Below are 18451 nucleotides of genomic sequence, written 5' to 3' on the forward strand. Positions count from 1 at the left end.
AGCCTGAAGGCTGGTTGGATCCTCATCTGGTCCACCATTAGCTGTTATAGATGGCCTAGGTGTCACTGAAGAGGCGTACTAGGGAAATGAGGCCTCTGGAGTGATACTATAATTTTTTCAGAATGAAATTAAACATACACTTTCACGTAGTATTGTATCTCGAAAAATATAACAAATGAGTAAGCTGCAATGTGGATATTATCCACAAAAATGCAAGTTTTGAACAAACTGACTGCAGTGTCATACTGATTTGAATGTGTTTGGGGTTTTTGCCGACTTCTACGAAAAATCGGATATAACGACAATCCATTGTAGCGAGTAAATCTTTCGCCATTATGAATTTTCGCTGTTGGTAGGGCACAGCCAGTTATTTACGTTGTACAAGTTTCAAGCTTCGTAGGACACAGAGAGGGCCCCATTGGAATCATAACAACATGCAACAGCAGGTAGGTATGTAGCCCCACGAACTCCCCTTCTTTGAGGCAAGTCACAACACAACACAAAGTTTATACATCGAGCGAGTTAGCCATGAGGTTAGCAGCACTGTGCTCTGAGCTTGCATTCAGGTGATAGTGGGTTCAAACCCCACTCGCTATTATAACAATTTATTGCATAAATTATTCTCCTGTTCAGTACATCAAGACATTGAACAGGAGGATCATTTGTGCAATAAATTGTTATATTACCAAATTTAACTGTCAATTCAGGAATCATGAGATTTATATCATGTGGATGAACCCCACGGTCAGGAGCTCTGAGGATGGTTTCCCATTGTTTCCCATTTTCACACCAGGCAAATGCTGGGAATATGTTTTAAATAAGGCCATGGCCACTTCTTTGCCCCACTCCTAGCCCATTTCCTATCCCATCGTCGCCATATGGCCTATCTGTGTTGGTGCAACATAAAGCCAATTGTAAAAAAAAAAAAAAAAAGTCATATTCACTCCCTCGTGATATATTCCAGCGACAGAGATGTTACTCATCTCTGGAGAAACTAGACAGAATGCATACCAGGGGCATTACCTGTAGCCAAAATGCTATCCAGTTAGATGACAGCCGATTGCATATTGCATACCCTCAGTTTCACTTGTACTATCTGCACTTACACCAGGACCTCCCGGTCGTGATTTCGAAGCCAAGGTGGCGTTCTCTCAGTGGACCGTACAACATGTGGACACTGATCCTGCCTTTTAGCGAGCATTTTATTTACGGCCGAATTGCATTTCCACAACAATGGAATTGTTAATCACCACAATATGCACTACTGGAGTGTGGAAAGTCCCCATTGGGTACAAGAGATACGTTTTTAGGTACAGTTAAACATGAACGTATGGTGTGGTATAGTGGATGATCACCGCGTTGGTCCCCATGTCCTCGAGGGCCATCTGACTGGAGCCTGGTACATTGTTCTCCGTAGGACCTTTTTTAATTGGTGCACCATCCTGCTGTTTTTACAGACCACCCGGCTAACATAACCTAGATATGTGTTAGTTACATAATATTAATATATATTTGAGTCATTGGGTGCTTCAAATTAAATGTAAATACTGTAAAAATGACTATTTAAATGATAAATATTCATTATTATTAGCAAAATTGCATTAATTTCATTGGAGGTTAAATGTTTCGCTTGACTGTCATGTAGTGTAGTGCACTAGAGGTGTCTGGATTAACGTGGAATCGCTTGCGAGCACTCGATTTCACATAACGTCACAAACCCGTATGGTACTCCACAGCAACCAAGTGGTAAGCCCCATTATTACATGATTATGAACAAGCAGTAGAACACTAGGAGTTTAAAATACTCTGTAATGTCTTGTTTGTGATAATAACACTAAAATAGTTAAATTTTGCAGTTAATGCTTGTTTGTCCTTAGCGCTCATTTTAAACTGGGACTTCAGTAAACACATTTTTAAGGAGTAAATAGCTCTTGCCATCCATCGTGCTTGATGCATTGCACCAGGAGGTCTGATTTTTATTTTATTTTTAATGTCTCCACCCAGAAAAACAATAGCGAAATCATCTCGTACAGTCAATTTTGCCAGTTCATTGTTAAAAAAACGTCACCAATTCAATAATATTTGCCTCACAGAGATGTTGTTGGACAAAATCAGTGCACGGTTCGATGGCACTGGGATTAATATTCTTCCAGTTGTCTCTAAACGTTTTGAACAGCGGAATATCAGGACTGCTAGTGATTTGTTGGATCTTTGATTCAAACACACTTTTGAGCTCCAGTTCGTAAATATGATGGCGGCAAGGAAAGAGTAACAACTCTCTTTCTAGTTTTTGCTCTAAAAGCACACAAGCTCCGTTCAAGCGTCCTGTATTAGATACTGTTGTATCACAACACATTATTTGTACCTTATTATCCAGGTTCCAGTCATGAAGGGCATTTGACACTGCTTTTTCTTGCTCTTTGCTGGAAGAGTTGTCTAACTTCGGCACAGCAAGAAGTTGTTCTTCTTGGCCGGGCTGAGTGGCTCAGACGGTTAACCTTTACACTGCTACGCCCGAGATATCGCGGGAGCGGTAATGCGTCACGTCCTTGCTGCGCCCGAGATATCTCGTCGGTAACTTTAGCTAAAGTTCTGAACAGGAAATGTATACCTTTGGAGTTTACTTTGTTTTTCAAACTTGAGAGGCAGCAAGCTACATCTTTTAACAGTATAATGGGCCATCAGTCAAAACGGAGACTGCATTTTAACGCTAACTAGGTCAAATATCTGAATTAATGCACTCAGCTCAGCGCACAACCTAGGTTGGCAGTCCCGCAAAACACCTGTATCCAGGGTTTGCAAAATTGGCTTCAAGTAGCGGACGGCGCGTTCTTTCCGAGTTCGAACTTGAAGCTGTGAATACCCTTGAATCGGAAGATGAGTACTCAGATATCAGTGATTTGGGTAGTGATTACAGTTCTAGTGACAGTGATAGTGCTGAGCCTCAAGTACCAGCTCCACAAACCAGGAAAAGAATTCGTTCTGAACCTGATTTATTTCAATGGCGCATGGGTAATATGTTTAGTCCTGTAATACACACTTTTGATCACAGTTCATCGGGTATACCATTCGGTGTGATTCATGATGAACCAGTGGTTTTAGATGTATTTCAGTGCTTCTTTTCACGAGAAATCATGGAGCATATAGCAGTTGAAACAAACAAGTACTTTGTATTTGTTACGCAAACAATGCCACCGTCTCCAAGTTCAAGGCTACAGAAATGGAGGGAAACCACGCCTGAAGAACTGTACGTCTTTTTCGCCCTGAAAATGCTTATGGCAAGAATGAAGAAACTTACAAATCTTGAATACTGGTCAACTGATCCTCTAATAATGACCCCGCAGTTCTCGGATTTCATGTCTAGAGACAGGTATCTCTTATTATTGCGGTTGTTACATTTCAATGACAACAACAGTCAGCCTGAAGGTGACCGGTTATATAAAATAAAGCCTGTAATTGACCATCTCAGAAATAAGTTCAGAGAAACGTTCACCCTGTTTGAAAACATTTGCATTGATGAAAGTTTGACGCTTTTCAAAGGCAGGCTTTCATTCATACAGTTTATCCCATCTAAGAGACACAGATTTGGAATAAAGACATTTGTTATCTGCGATTGTGAGACCGGTTACGTGCTGGATTTTATTGTTTACACTGGGTCAACTACAGAAATAATTCCTGAACATGAATTTGGGGTATCAGGTGCAGTTGTCTTGACGCTAATTGAAAGGTACTCGCAGAAAGGACATACATTGTGGATAGATAACTGGTATTCAAGTCCACAACTGTACGATCACCTACACAAAAACAAAACCAACACATGTGGTACCGTCAGGAGAAACAGGAGGGGTATGCCGAAATTTACTACAAAATTGAAGAAAGGACAAACTGAATCAAAAGCGACAGATAACATGATTGCCATCAAGTGGTTCGATCATAGGGAAGTTTGTATGCTGACCACGCGACATATAGACAAAATGATACCTACAGGGAAGAAGGACGGACAGACAGACAAGACTGCCTGCAGAGAAACCCCATTGCGTTGTTGAGTATAATAAGTATATGGGTCCTGTTGACCGGTCAGACATGATGATCAGTTCTACAGAGTGTGTGCGGAAGTCAATGAAATGGTACCGAAAGTTCTTTTTCCACTAGCTGGACATCACTGTACTAAATTCTCATGCCCTCTTCAATGTCAAAACAGGACAGAACATATCACTAGCAGATTTCCAGCTACAGCTTATAAGGGAACTCGTCCAGAAGTATCTAGACAAACCAGTAAAAGAGGATGTCCTACATCTGGTGACCAACCACTCAGACTAACGGAGAGACATTTCCCATCCCCTGTACAGCCTACTCCAAAGAAGAAATTTCCTACAAGATGCTGCCATGTCTGCTCCAACACAACAACTGGCGAAAAGAAGAGGCGAGAAACCCGGTACATGTGCATCAAATGTGACGTGGCCCTCTGTGTTCACCCCTGCTTCGAAATATACCACACATTAGTGAAGTTTTGAAGACGGTACATTGGAGTGTCTGTTGTAAATTATGAAACAATTTGGTGTAAATTAGGTGAGTTGATATTTTAGAACTTGGTGTTTTCACTACATTTCTTATTTTGGCCAACCCTGGCTTAAATTGAATTTTTGTTATATTACTATAATAGTGAAATGTTCCTTGATTGCTTTTTATTATGAAATAATTAGTCATAACCGATCTATTCAAGGCGATGACCAGTGAGTACTTTGACTATTATGGACAACCCTGATTTGAAAAATAGCTAAAATGTCTCACATTCGTAATTGTTGAAAGAGTGTTGTCTAATTTGGTGAGAATTTAGCGCTTGTGCAAATGGAATATATAATTTTTTATAGGAAAGTGTATTTTTGGCTCACATGGACAACCCTGATTTTTTGCGTTGTTAATTTTTGTGAAAAAAAATAAAAATGAAATCTGTTCTGGAATTATTTGCCAGTTCATGTGAAATATCTTGCACAATTTTCATATTTTTCATGTATTGTGAGGCATTTTATTTTTAAAAAAATAATTCAGCACCGAGGGTTCGGATAGTCGCTCACAATATTAGCAGCGAAAAGGTTAAGGCGCTGGACTTCTAACCCCAACTTGGCAGGTTCGATCCTGGCTCAGTCCGGTGGTATTTGAAGGTGCTCAAATACAACAGCCTCGTGTCAGTAGATTTACTGGCACGTTAAAGAACTCCTGCGGGACTAAATTCCGGCACCTCGGCGTCTCCAAAGACCGTAAAAGTAGTTAGTGGGACGTAAAGCAAATGACATTATTATTAAGTTGTTCTTCCTCATCGTATGAAATAATAATTGGTAGGCGTTCTTCTTTAGAACTTCTTACGTCCAGAGCAGGTAACAATTTTCCATCCCAATGAACAGTAACTACTTCGGGCACATTATTCTGAAAATTGCATTTAATGGATCTAGCTCTATCTTTTCTCATTTGTGTTCGAATGCGTTGAATAGAAGATTTGTTGATCAGGTAATTGTCAGAACTAAGACCAAGTGCTTCTACTACAGACTGAATTATATAAACAGAATCTCTGATGCTTAGTTGACATCTGTCTAAAGTTGCAACTAATCTTTTCTTCTTGTCGACGTAGCTAAAGAACTTACAGATAGAGATGTAGATAGCAGAAATTCTTCCAGGCTTTCTTCAGAGCTTGTAGATTGTTCTTCTATGTCTTCATGTATATCACAGGTCTGTAAACTTGCAGATTCCAATGAGCTCGCGGAAGGCATTTGCTTTAGTCTCTTTTTATCTTCTGCGAGTTTTCTCAGCCTGGCCCTTTCTTCAATTTCAGCCAACTATTTGTCAACACCCGCTAGGCAAAAATATTTTATCTTTGATTTTTATTCTTTCAAGAGCATCAGCATGTGCGATATCAAATAAATTATCTAATTCAAGTTGGAAGTTCTCTTCGCGGCATCTATGTAAATCCTGAATCTTCTTGCTATTTTTTTTGCAGTTCTCGCCAGACCTGATAAAGATCCACTAACTTCTTAACACAATTAGGCACAGCTCTGGTAGGTATTCTAGCCTTTTCCCAGAATATATTGCACTCCCGAATGACAAGATTTGCGCTTTCACTAACAGTCAACTTAACCTCACGTATGTTGAAAAATAGAACTGCGAGAACTTGACGATTAGATGGTAATTTTGCGCCTGTTATTTTGTGATTTACTTCACCAACCAAGAAAATGCTTTTTTTTACTGCTCCTTAGTTCCACTGACATCTTTGAAATATAATACAATCCGTGCTAGCTACCCGATAAGCAAAAACTAAGTGGCAATAACAATGAGAGCGCGCCACTCTTGTGACGCAACTTGTATGGATATATTTGCGCGCGAGTTGGCACTGGTTGCACTGTTCCACATAAGGAAAAAAAAATTGTTTTCGTGTGTTTTAGGCCCAAATGAATAAAATAATAACCTATGCATTGCAAAATTAAAACTTTGAAAAATAAGGGATACCCTAACACCCGCCATTGATTATGTGCCACTCCATGATCACTGCAGGATGTGGTTTCAACATGACGGGGATTCACCGCATGTGGCAGTGGTCATTTGGAACCACCTCTATGCGACATATCCTGATAAATGGATAGGAAGAAGAGAACCTGTAACCCTAGCCCGGCATATCATCTGATCTTATGCCCCTGGATTTTTTCCTATAGGGCCATGTAAAACAACTGGTGTACGCTCAGGAGCCGGCCAGTTCTGGTCACCTTAGACAGTTCATCATTGAGGCATGCCGATCTATTACACCGGAGATGTTGCAACATGTCAGACAGTTCTAACACCCTTGCACACATTTTTGTATTGACCCTGGAATTCATCAGTTTGAGCAGGAGTTGTGTTAAATTATGTAGGTAACCGAAATCCTGTCACATGTTTCCTACCCTTGTCCAACCCAATCCTATACCGTATACCACAATAACAGTAAGGGCTACATAGCATATCAATCTATTTCCCTGTTTACTATCATACTGCGACCGTGCTCCTGCCAAATGAGCTACTGTGAGGCTAGCTGGTCACTGTGTGCACCTCCTTCGTATTTGTGCTACCTTTATGGGCTCATTTGAGATACCATAATTAATAGTGGTGATCATGATTTGTGCGGTCTTCTAGCCCATCACCACACATCTCATTATATTACCCCATTTTAGGGAGAAGAACCAATGTTTTTCAAAATTGTAGTAACACTGCAGGTTGCAAAAAACTAGATCACATGGGGCAGCGTGCCACCTGGTATTTTTACCATACAAAACTTTGAAGAACATTGTAACTTTCACAAATGTCATTAATGATATGATTTCTTATACAAAGAAATATTTTTCCTTTCCTAATCTCTTATGGATTTAATTCTGATGTCAAGAAAAATAAGCAAAAAGAAGAGAAGAAGAGTGATTTTTGTAGATAGTGCATGAGTTTAGAAGAACAAAGATTATTTGACTTGATGTCCTTGTCATAGTGGAGGAAGAGTCCTAGACATTGTGATGGGTAGACCACCAGAGCTGGAATAAGGAGTACCTATCAGCAGAAGGAAGGATAGAAGCATTGTTAGTAACTGCCATCTCCCAACTCCAATCTTTTACCTTTCGATCACCAAACCATTTTAAAATATTGTTTCATATTGAAATCCTAAAATATGCTTATCCCTCATCCTCCCCACCCCCTCATTTTCATGGATAGTACAGTGAAGTGAAGCTGTCCCTCAACTTCTACTTGATGTTGTTTTTACTGCTGCTGGTGCCATTATCCCAAACTACAATCCATCAGCTTTCATGCTCCAGTTGAGATGAGTGAGTTTTCTCATGCTGTGGACACTGCATCAAGTTTTCTGCAATAAAGAGGTGGTCTATTATGATTTATCTTATCTATGTGACAAAGCATGTATTCTTCTGAACTTTCTTTATTTGTATCAGAGCATTGAAACATGGAAGCATTTTGATTCTGTTCACCAGTAACCAGTTAGATTAGATATTTACACACTTAGGGTTATACATGTACAGGGAAATACAGGAAGTATAATTTAAGACTTCATAGCAGAGTACCGAGGCATAGGACTGCAGAGAAGGAGTGACAGTGAATGCCGTGCCCGCAATGGCAAGCGGATGTAGTCATCTCAAAGAAACAGCATGATTATGCCTATAGAGACCTAACACAACTGAACTCACCAGCTATATACTTGCTTAGGACAAATTAGTAAATAAACATAATTAAATAAATAAAGTAAATGAATAAACTAGTAAATGAAGCAGAACTCACCAGTATTTACAGAAGATATTGAAAGTTATCTCCCTGAGTTGCAGTACAAGCTTCTTATCTTAAGAGATTTCGAAACACACTTTGCAGTTTATGAATACGGATGGAATGCACAGTGCTCCTAATTTTGATTTTTCATTCTTCTGCAGTCCGAGGATTATTCCTATAAAATTTTACTTTCAGAGTTTCGTATAGATAAAATGCGCATGTGGTTAAATCAGGCGAACAAGGGGACAATGGACCTTTACTGATCTGATCACCATCGAACACTTCCTACAACCGTTGCATAGAGCTATGCACCGTTTGGGCCATCACACCATCCTGCTGGAAATAGCTGTACCTTTTTTCTTCTTCGGTCAGTTCTGCAAAAAATGGTTCGAGAATGCTGTAAACATAACGGTCGGAAGTAATTGTGTCCTGAAAAAGTATCTGACCGATAATTCATCGGGCATTAATAGCACACCATACATCCACCTTCATATCATGCACAGGTCTCGGCTGTTAAATGTGCGGGTTCTCTGTATCCTAGATCCTATTGTTCTGTGAGTTGAATAACCATTCAAATGAAACTATGATTTGTCACTCATTTTAATACAGTGTAATCTGTAGTTTGAAAATGTTCTTGTCAAATGCCCATTTTGTATTCCTGACCCCAGTATTTTGTTTGTAGGAATGCCGATGTAGCAGTTTTGGATGCTGGCGATGTCTATACTGCTGGATTGCAATATGACCTGATACCCTTTATTGCTGAAGTGTACAATCTTGGACTACCAGAGTACTATGTTGTGGCTGTTGCCAAGGAAGATGATCCAGATACTGAACTGACCTATCTGAAAGGTATCAGTATGTCTTTGAAATTTTGTATGATTATTTGTTAGAGACTCATATATGTGTTTATATGAATTTTATACTTAATGAAATTTCCCAAGTTGCAGATTTTCTGAGTTCTTTACCTAGGACCGAGCAAGTGGCCGTGTGGTTAGGGTCGCGCAGCTGTGAGCTTGCATTCAGGAGATAGTGGATTTGAACCCCACTGTTGGCAGCCGTGAAGATGCGTTTTCTTTGGTTTCCCATTTTCACACCTGCACCTTAATTAAAGCCTTTCCTATCCCATCATAGCCATAAGACCTATCTGTGTCGGTGTGACATAAAAGCAAATTGTAAAAATAGTAGTATTTTTCTTAAATGACTTCAAATGAGTTGGAAGTTTATCAATCATCTGCCTTGGTAAATTATTCTAATCCTTAATTCCTCTTCCAATGAACAATTATTTGTTGTAATATGTCCTCTTGAATTCCACCTTTGTCTTAATATTATGATCACTCCTATTTTTAAAACCTCCATTCAAGCTTATTCATCTGCTAATATAATTCCACGCCATCTCTCCTCTGACACCTTGGAACATACCACTTAGTTGAGCGTACTGCCAAGTCATCCCAGCCCATTCAAACATTTTCATTACATTACCCTTTTGTCCAAAATTACCCAGAACAAGCCGTGCTACTGTCTTTTGGATGTTGATTAGTTTTCGTATCAAGTAATCCTGGTAAGGGTCCCATACTCTGAAATCATACTCTAATTGGGGTCTTACCAGTAACTTATACACCCTCTCCTTTACATCCTTTCTACAATCTCCAAATACCCTCGTAATCATATGAAGAGATCTGTAACCTTTGTTTACAACCTCATTAATCCTATTATCCACAACCTGGTGGTAAAAGTAAAGAATGTGAGGGATTTGTTTCAAGGAACGTGAAAAGGCTTAAGGAACCACAATAGATGAAGAGTGAAGAGTTGTGAAGTTTGAGATCAGTAGAGCTGCTGAAGAAAGGTTAGGAGGAAGGTAAGTTCAAGTAAAAATTAGCAAATAAGATGTGAGATATAGAACTGATTGTCAAACGGCAAAAGTACAGGAATGCCAAGAATGAGGAAGGCAGAAAAGAATAAGGCGATTAAAGTTTGAAGTAGATAGAAAGTGCAGAACAACTAAGGAGGAATGGCTGAAAGAGAAGTGCAAGGATGCTGAAAGTTGTATGGTTGTAAATGTAGATGTTGCATGCAAAAAAATCAAGGAAACCTTTTGAGAAAGGAAAACTAGGTGTATGAATATTAAGAGCTCGGATGAAAGACATCTTCTGGGGAAAGAAGACAACGCAGAAAGATGGCAGGAACATAAACAGTTGTGTCAAGAGAAGGAAGTAGATAAAAAGGTTCTTGAACAAGAAGGGGCTGTTGATGCTTGTGAAATGAGAGACCAAATTTTGAGGTGCGAATTGGACAGAGCTCTGAGAGACCTGAATAGGAACAAGCTACCTGAATTGATGACACCTTAAGACTTAGTGACTGCTTTAGGAGAAACCAGCATGGCAAGGTTATTCCAGTTAGTGTATAAGATGTATGATACAGGGGAAGTTTCATCCGATTTCTGGCAGAATCTTGTTAAACCTATTCCCAAGAAAACAAGTGCATACAACTGTGAAAACTACTGCGCAATTAGTTTAGTATAATACACATTCAAAATTTTACAGCATATTATTTACAGAAGAATGGAAAGACACGTTGAAGCTGAGTTGGGAGAATATCAGTTTGGCTTCAGAAGAAATGTAGGAACACGTGAAGCAATCCTAACATTATGTCTGATCTTAGAGAATCAAATTAGGAAGGACGAGCCCACATACTGTACGTGGCATTCATAGATCTAGAAAAGACATTTGATAATGTTGATTGAACCATGCTATTTGAGATTCTGAAAGTGATCGGGATCAGATACCCAGAAAGAAGATTTATCTACAATCTGTACAAAAACCAGTCTGTTGTGATAAGAATTGAGGGCTGTGAAAAATAAGCAGCAATCCAGTAAGGAGTGAGGAAGGCTGCAGTTTGTCCTCTCCCCTTTTCAGTGTTTGTGTAGAAAAGGTAGTAAAGGAAATCAAAGAGGAATTTGGAAAGGGAATCATAACTCTATTTCATTGCAGGTCTTCTTCCTTGCAATTGAAAATATTGGAAAGTTTCCCGTTTTTAATCACCTCTCAGTGTAAGTGAACATGGACTGAAATGTGGTAGCCAGGAAATTAGATTACTCAAAATGTCTGTTGTGGTCCATATGGTTTAGTGCAGGTTTAGCTATAATGACAGCTGAGCAGGTTGGTTGCTCTGGTATGGGCCGCACAGCCGTAAGAAGTTAGCCTTCAGAGAGTTCGAACCCCAACATTGGTAGTCCTGAAGATTGTTTTATATGGTTTCCCATTTTCACACCAGGCAATTTCTGGGGTTGTTCACTAATTAATTAATTAATTAATTAATTAAGGCCATGCCTCCTTCCCAGTCCTAACCCTTTACTATGCCATCATCGCTAATAACCTATCTGAATTAATGCCGTATTAAACCTCTAGCAAAAAGAGCTGTAGTAAATTTCTCAGGTTGGTTCATATGACATTGATCTATTATTCCCGTGTAACTTCTATGCTTGGTATTCTTATACCCATCTTCCTGCAGGAATAAAGTTGGTATTCTTATACCCATCTTCCTGCAGGAATAAAGAATCCTATAAACCCCGGTTCTGTGGTTGGATTTTTGATAATTCTTCACTGTACATTCTGTGCTGCATGACAACTTCACTGATACAGTCAATAGTGAATCATATTCCTGTCTAGCATGACATAGTGTGTACAGTGCACAATATCTTCTTGTATGGCCTAAAATAAATTTGTTACTTACATTGATCTATCTATGGTTCATGTTTGTGGGTTACTGTAGTCACGTCCTAGTTCGTGAACCATGGGCAACGGCTGAGTGGCCTAGTAAGTGGTCCTGAGAGTTGGGATACCAGTTGCTATGGAATGGGAGTGGGCATCTCGGACATATTCTGAGTCGTGGCCCTCCTTGCGCTCAGGCGGCTAGACTATACAATTCACCGGTGGTCCATAACCCTTTAGAGGAGAGATCCTCACTTGGACTATGTGCAAGTAGGGCAGCATCCTGCTTCATGAATTTACCGAGCTCAGAACACTTTAAGCAAGCCTCGGACCTATGGGAGTAATGGAGTCCCACTCCCATTTGACAGGCGAGGGACTCCTTGGAAACAACTTGGCGAACGAAATGGAATTTGATGGGGAGCTATCAATATTAATGGAGCTTATGGAAGAAAGAAGGTAGAACTGGCTGAATCAGCAAAGAGGATGCATATGGATGTGCTAGGAGTAAGTGATATTCGGGTGAGGGGAGATAAGGAGGAAGAGATAGGAGATTATAAAGTGTACTTGACGGGTGTTAGAAAGGGAAGGGCAGAGTCTGGGGTAGGGTTCTTTATCAGGAATACCATTGCACGCAACATAGTTTCGGTTAGGCACGTAAATGAGCGAATGATGTGGGTAGATTTGTCAGTGGGAGGAATTAGGACAAGAATTGTGTCCGTGTATTCACCATGTGAGGGTGCAGATGAGGATGAAGTTGACAAGTTTTATGAAGCATTGAGTGACATCGTGGTCAGGGTCAACAGCAAGGATAGAATAGTGCTAATGGGCGATTTCAATGCGAGAGTTGGGAATAGAACTGAAGGATACGAAAGGGTGATTGGTAAATGTGGGGAAGATATGGAAGCTAATGGGAATGGGATGCATTTGCTGGACTTCTGTGCTAGTATGGGTTTAGCTGTTACGAATACATTCTTCAAGCATAAGGCTATTCACCGCTACACATGGGATGCTAGGGGTACCAGATCCATAATAGACTATATCTTAACAGACTTTGAATTCAGGAAATCTTTTAGAACTGTACGAGTTTTTCGGGGATTTTTCGATGATACAGACCCCTATCTGATCTGTAGTGAACTAAGTATCTGTAGGCCTAGGGTAGAGAAAGTGAAATCTGTCTGCAAACGAATAAGGGTAGAAAATCTCCAGGACGAGGAAATTAGACAGAAGTACATGGATATGATTAGTGAGAAGTTTCAAACAGTAGACAGTAAGCAGGTTCAGGATATAGAAAGTGAATGGGTGGCATACAGGGATGCTGTAGTAGAAACAGCAAGGGAATGCCTAGGAACAACTGTGTGTAAAGATGGGCAAAGGCGAACATCTTGGTGGAATGATGAAGTGAGAGCAGCCTGTAAATGTAAAAAGAAGGCTTATCAGAAATGGCTCCAAACAAGGGCCGAGGCAGACAGGGATTGGTATGTAGATGAAAGAAACAGAGCGAAACAAATAGTTGTTGAATCCAAAAAGAAGTCATGGGAAGATTTTGGTAATAACCTGGAAAGGCTACGTCAAGCAGCAGGGAAACCTTTCTGGACAGTAATAAAGAATGTTAGGAAGGGAGGGAAAAAGGAAATGAACAGTGTTTTGAGTAATTCAGGTGAACTCATAATAGATCCCAGGGAATCACTGGAGAGGTGGAGGGAATATATTTTGAACATCTTCTCAATGTAAAAGGAAATCATCAGGGTGGTGTTGCAAACAGCCAAGCTCATGGGGAGGAGGAAAATGATGTTGGTGAAATTATGCTTGAGGAAGTGGAAAGGATAGTAAATAAACTCCATTGTCATAAGGCAGCAGGAATAGATGAAATTAGACCTGAAATGGTGAAGTATAGTGGGAAGGCAGGGATGAAATGGCTTCATAGAGTAGTAAAATTAGCGTGGAGTGTTGGTAAGGTACCTTCAGATTGGACAAAAGCAGTAATTGCACCTATCTATAAGCAAGGGAACAGGAAGGATTGCAATAACTATCGAGGTATCTCATTGATTAGTATACCAGGCAAAGTATTCACTGGCATCTTGAAAGGGAGGGTGCGATCAGTCGTTGAGAGGAAGTTGGATGAAAACCAGTGTGGTCTCAGACCACAGAGAGGCTGTCAGGATCAGATTTTCAGTATGCGCCAGGTAATTGAAAAATGCTACGAGAGGAATAGGCAGTTGTGTTTATGTTTCGTAGATCTAGTGAAAGCATATGACAGCGTACCAAGGGAAAAGATGTTCGCTATACTGGGGGACTATGGAATTAAAGGTAGATTATTAAAATCAATCAAAGGCTTGTATGTTGACAATTGGGCTTCAGTGAGAATTGATGGTAGAATGAGTTCTTGGTTCAGGGTACTTACAGGGGTTAGACAAGGCTGTAATCTTTCACCTTTGCTGTTTGTAGTTTACATGGATGATATGCTGAAAGGTATAAAATGGCAGGGAGGGATTCAGTTAGGTGGAAATGTAGTAAGCAGTTTGGCCTATGCTGACGACTTGGTCTTAATGGCAGACTGTGCCGAAAGCCTGCAGTCTAACTTCTTGGAACTTGAAAATAGGTGCAATGAGTATGGTATGAAAATTAGCCTCTTGAAGACTAAATTGATGTCAGTAGGTAAGAAATTCAACAGAATTGAATGTCAGATTGGTGATACAAAGCTAGAACAGGTCGATAATTTCAAGTATTTAGGTTGTGTGTTTTCCCAGGATGGGAATATAGTACGTGAGATTGAATCAAGGTTTAGTAAAGCTAATGCAGTGAGCTCGCAATTGAGATCAGCAGTATTGTGTAAGAAGGAAGTCAGCTCCCAGACGAAACTATCTTTACATCGGTCTATTTTCAGACCAACTTTGCTTTACGTGAGCGAAAGCTGGGTGGACTCAGGATATCTTATTTATAAGTTAGAAGTAACAGACATGAAAGTAGCAAGAATGATTGCTGGTACAAACAGGTGGGAACAATGGCAGGAGGGAACTTGGAATGAGGAGATAAAGGCTAATTTAGGAATGAACTCGATGGATGAAGCTGTACGCATAAACCGGCTTCGGTGATGGGGTCGTGTGAGGCAAATGGAGGAGGATAGGTTACCTAGGAGAAGAATGGACTCTCTTATGGAGGGTAAGAGAAGTAGAGGGAGACCAAGACGACGATGGTTAGACTCTGTTTCTAACGATTTAAAGATAAGAGGTATAGAACTAAATGAGGCCACAACACTAGTTGCAAATCGAGGATTGTGGCGACATTTAGTAAATTCTCAGAGGCTTGCAGACTGAACGCTGAAAGGCATGACAGTCTATAATGATAATGTATGTCTATAATGATAATTGATCTATCTGTCACTGTGAAAACGACTGAGGTATGAACAGTGCTGGTAATACCATTCCCTACGCAGTCTGCCTTTGTTATGAATGGTGTAAAAGTGTCGTCATAGGGTCAGTTGGTGTGTGCTTTTCAGTGCTGATTGATATAACATCTTCTGATTCAGCTCCTGCTCATTTCCTTTCCTTCATTTCCTTTAGTCATACTCTTTAGCGCCACCTAGGCTTATCTTTGACAGCTGATAATAGATCTTTTTTTTTTTTGCTATTGGCTTTACGTCGCACCAATACAGATACGTCTTATGGCGAGGAAAGGGCTAGGACTGGGAAGGAAGCGGCCGTGGCCTTAATTAAGGTACAGCCCCAGTATTTGCCTGGTGTGAAAATGGGAAACCACGGAAAACCATCTTCAGGGCTGCCGTCAGTGGGGTTCGAACCTACTATCTCTCGATTACTGCCCCGATTACTGGATACTGGCCGCACTTAAGCGACTGCAGCTATCGAGCTTGGTAATAATAGTCCTATTGGTGATCCAAGCAGCCTTTGTGCTGAAGGACCCAGCATACAGAATAGTAGTAGATAGATTGTTTATCCCAGTAAATCTGATGTTGTCGGGACTGAGATACCTTTCCATAGCTGTTTGCATTGTGATTGACTTTTATTCACTTATTATGTAACCTTGCATTAATAAGTTTTCTTGTATTGAATAGGTGGAACCACAATATATTTTTAATTTAATTGTAATCTCAATTCAGTATGGACCAAATGAACTCCTGCAGGACTAAATTCTGGCACCTCGGCGCTCCAAAAACCGTAAAACTAGTTAGTGGGACGTAAAGCAAATAACTCAACTTCGCTAATCGGCCAACTAGGGACCACGATAAGCCTTACTTTACATTCTGGAATTCTTTGTGCACCTTCAAATACCACTGGGATCAAACCTGCCAGGTTGGGGTCAGAAGGCCAGCGCCTCAACCGTCTGAGCCACTCAGCCCAGCAAGTGATTAAGTCTTGCGACCAGTAATCTTGTATGTCTGTCATTTCTGCAAGAAATCCTTTCTTCTCATTCTACTTCAAACTTTAAAGATGTCATAATATTCTCTAATCTGTCTTTTGTAGTCCCTAGTGTTCGCTCGGAGGAATTCCTCTGGCAAACATGATTCAGCCCGAGGACATAGCATCGTAGCATACATCAGAAGTAACACCTAGCGTTTCTAATGACCTTATATGCGATTCTAAGTCATCGGAGAGACTACACGGTGAACTAGAATCATTGAAGTTAACAGTTCTCTAATATAAACTTCTTCTGTCAAGTCTTCCCTACCATACCTGCTCTTCAAGCTTTCTATGACTTTGACATAGTTTTTAGCAGTGGGTGGCAAGCTTTCAATCTGTTCTCTAGCACAAGAGTCTTTCACAGTAGCTTGCACTAGATACTGAAACTAAATTTCTGGGACTTAATCTATTTTTTTCAAACGGGTGCCAGAACTGGAACCATCTCTATCAAAGTTTCTAAGTCCTAACTGTGGGAGTTTGAACTTTTGTCTGCTTGTTGCATTAATACTGTTACTGTTACTGATAGTATCAAGTGTAAGTGCTTTGAGGAAGGTGAAATTTCATTCGCATTTACCTCAGCTTCCAGAAACTGCCAATGGAAATCATCGGCTTTCATTCCACTAGCCATCTTCTGCGGGATAACAGAAAACATCCTGCCATAAGCCATGTAAGTGACTGAGGAAGTGCAGGAAACTTGTAGAATTGGTACTTAGGAAATTAGTCACGACTTATAAGTAACTAGTAGTTACCCACGGCTTTGCTTGTGTGGATTTAGTAATTTGATCAAAGTAATCGTCTCCGGTACTGTACTAAGACATTATCTGAAAATCCCTAAAGTATAAAACCTCACCAAAAAATTGAGTTTCATTTACCCCAGAATCTCTTTGTAAACCACGTTTGTAGTATTGCCTTTTGGGGTTAAGATGACCATACAACATAGAACTGTACATGTGAGAAACAGTCTTCTCTCAGTTCTGAAAATAAAATAAAAAATGTATATTTATTTTTAAAGGAGATTCCAAATTCCTATTTCCATATCTGTAACATCTTCATTTTTTGAGATGTGAGTATCCCTATAAAAAGAATTAAACTCATTTATCAGTCCTTCCTCCATGCCCACCTCTGCCTAAGTGGATTTTACAAAAACATGATAACAAATAACAATTTTCACATTTGTAACATCTTCACTTGTTGAGACATGTGTCCTCATAAAAATAATTCAACCCTTTTTCACTTCTTTTCATCCCTGTTAAGTGCCTTTTCTGAAAACAAAAAACATGTTCCTGTATTTTTAAAGGACTTTCCAGAAACATGTTAAATTTTTGGCATGTGCTGTAGATATACTGGTACTCATTTTAAAAATGAACCGCATAGTAGAGGAAGGATCAAAAGCAGAGCTGATCCTATACGCAGATGACATGCTGATCAGAGCGAAAGAAAAGGAGGATGTGCAAAGGGCAGTCCGCAGACTAGAGACCTGGGCGGAGGAAAACAGCCTACAGATAAATGAAGAAAAGACAGTACAAATGACCTTCAGAAAAGGTGGGAAATCAACGCCCAAAGACAACATAACATTACACCAAAAGCCATTACAAAAGGTACGAAATTACAAATATTTGGGAATAACACTACAGACAACGGCGGCATCCTTTGGTATACATATTCAAGAAAGAACGGCAGCAGCATTCAGAGCCTCATACAGCATCCAAAACATTTCGAACCTATCAATCAGCACCGCGATGAGATTTTTCAAGATGACAGTAGCGTCAGTGATAACATATGGAATTGAGATCGTATGGGAAAAGCTGAAGATCGGAGACCTGATGAGAATAGAAAGAATAAAAGCAATGTTCATGAAGAGGATTACCCGAGTTGGAAAGACAGCGCCATCCCGGATGGTATACGAAATGATGCGGGAGACGTATTTCATAGAAGACATACGATCACAATTCTACCTACAATCAACGGAAGCAAGCAGGGCACTAGTAAACATCAGGGAAAGGAAGAAAAGTGAAATCGACCTCGACTTCTACGCCTCACCAGCAATGA

General features: G+C 40.1%; 1 protein-coding gene across 2 annotated transcripts in view; it reads left to right on the forward strand.

Annotated features, from left to right (window-relative positions):
- Tsf2 (transferrin 2) overlaps nucleotides 1-18451 on the forward strand; it is a 217944-nt gene that overhangs the window by 130756 nt on the left and 68737 nt on the right. For both annotated transcript variants that reach the window (XM_067144056.2, XM_068226978.1), the window contains exon 11: nucleotides 8963-9129. In XM_067144056.2, coding sequence (XP_067000157.2) covers nucleotides 8963-9129 — 167 coding nt within the window. The remainder of the gene's footprint in view (nucleotides 1-8962; nucleotides 9130-18451) is intronic.

Source organism: Anabrus simplex, chromosome 3 (assembly GCF_040414725.1).
Source record: "Anabrus simplex isolate iqAnaSimp1 chromosome 3, ASM4041472v1, whole genome shotgun sequence".
NCBI classification, from domain to species: domain Eukaryota; kingdom Metazoa; phylum Arthropoda; class Insecta; order Orthoptera; family Tettigoniidae; genus Anabrus; species Anabrus simplex.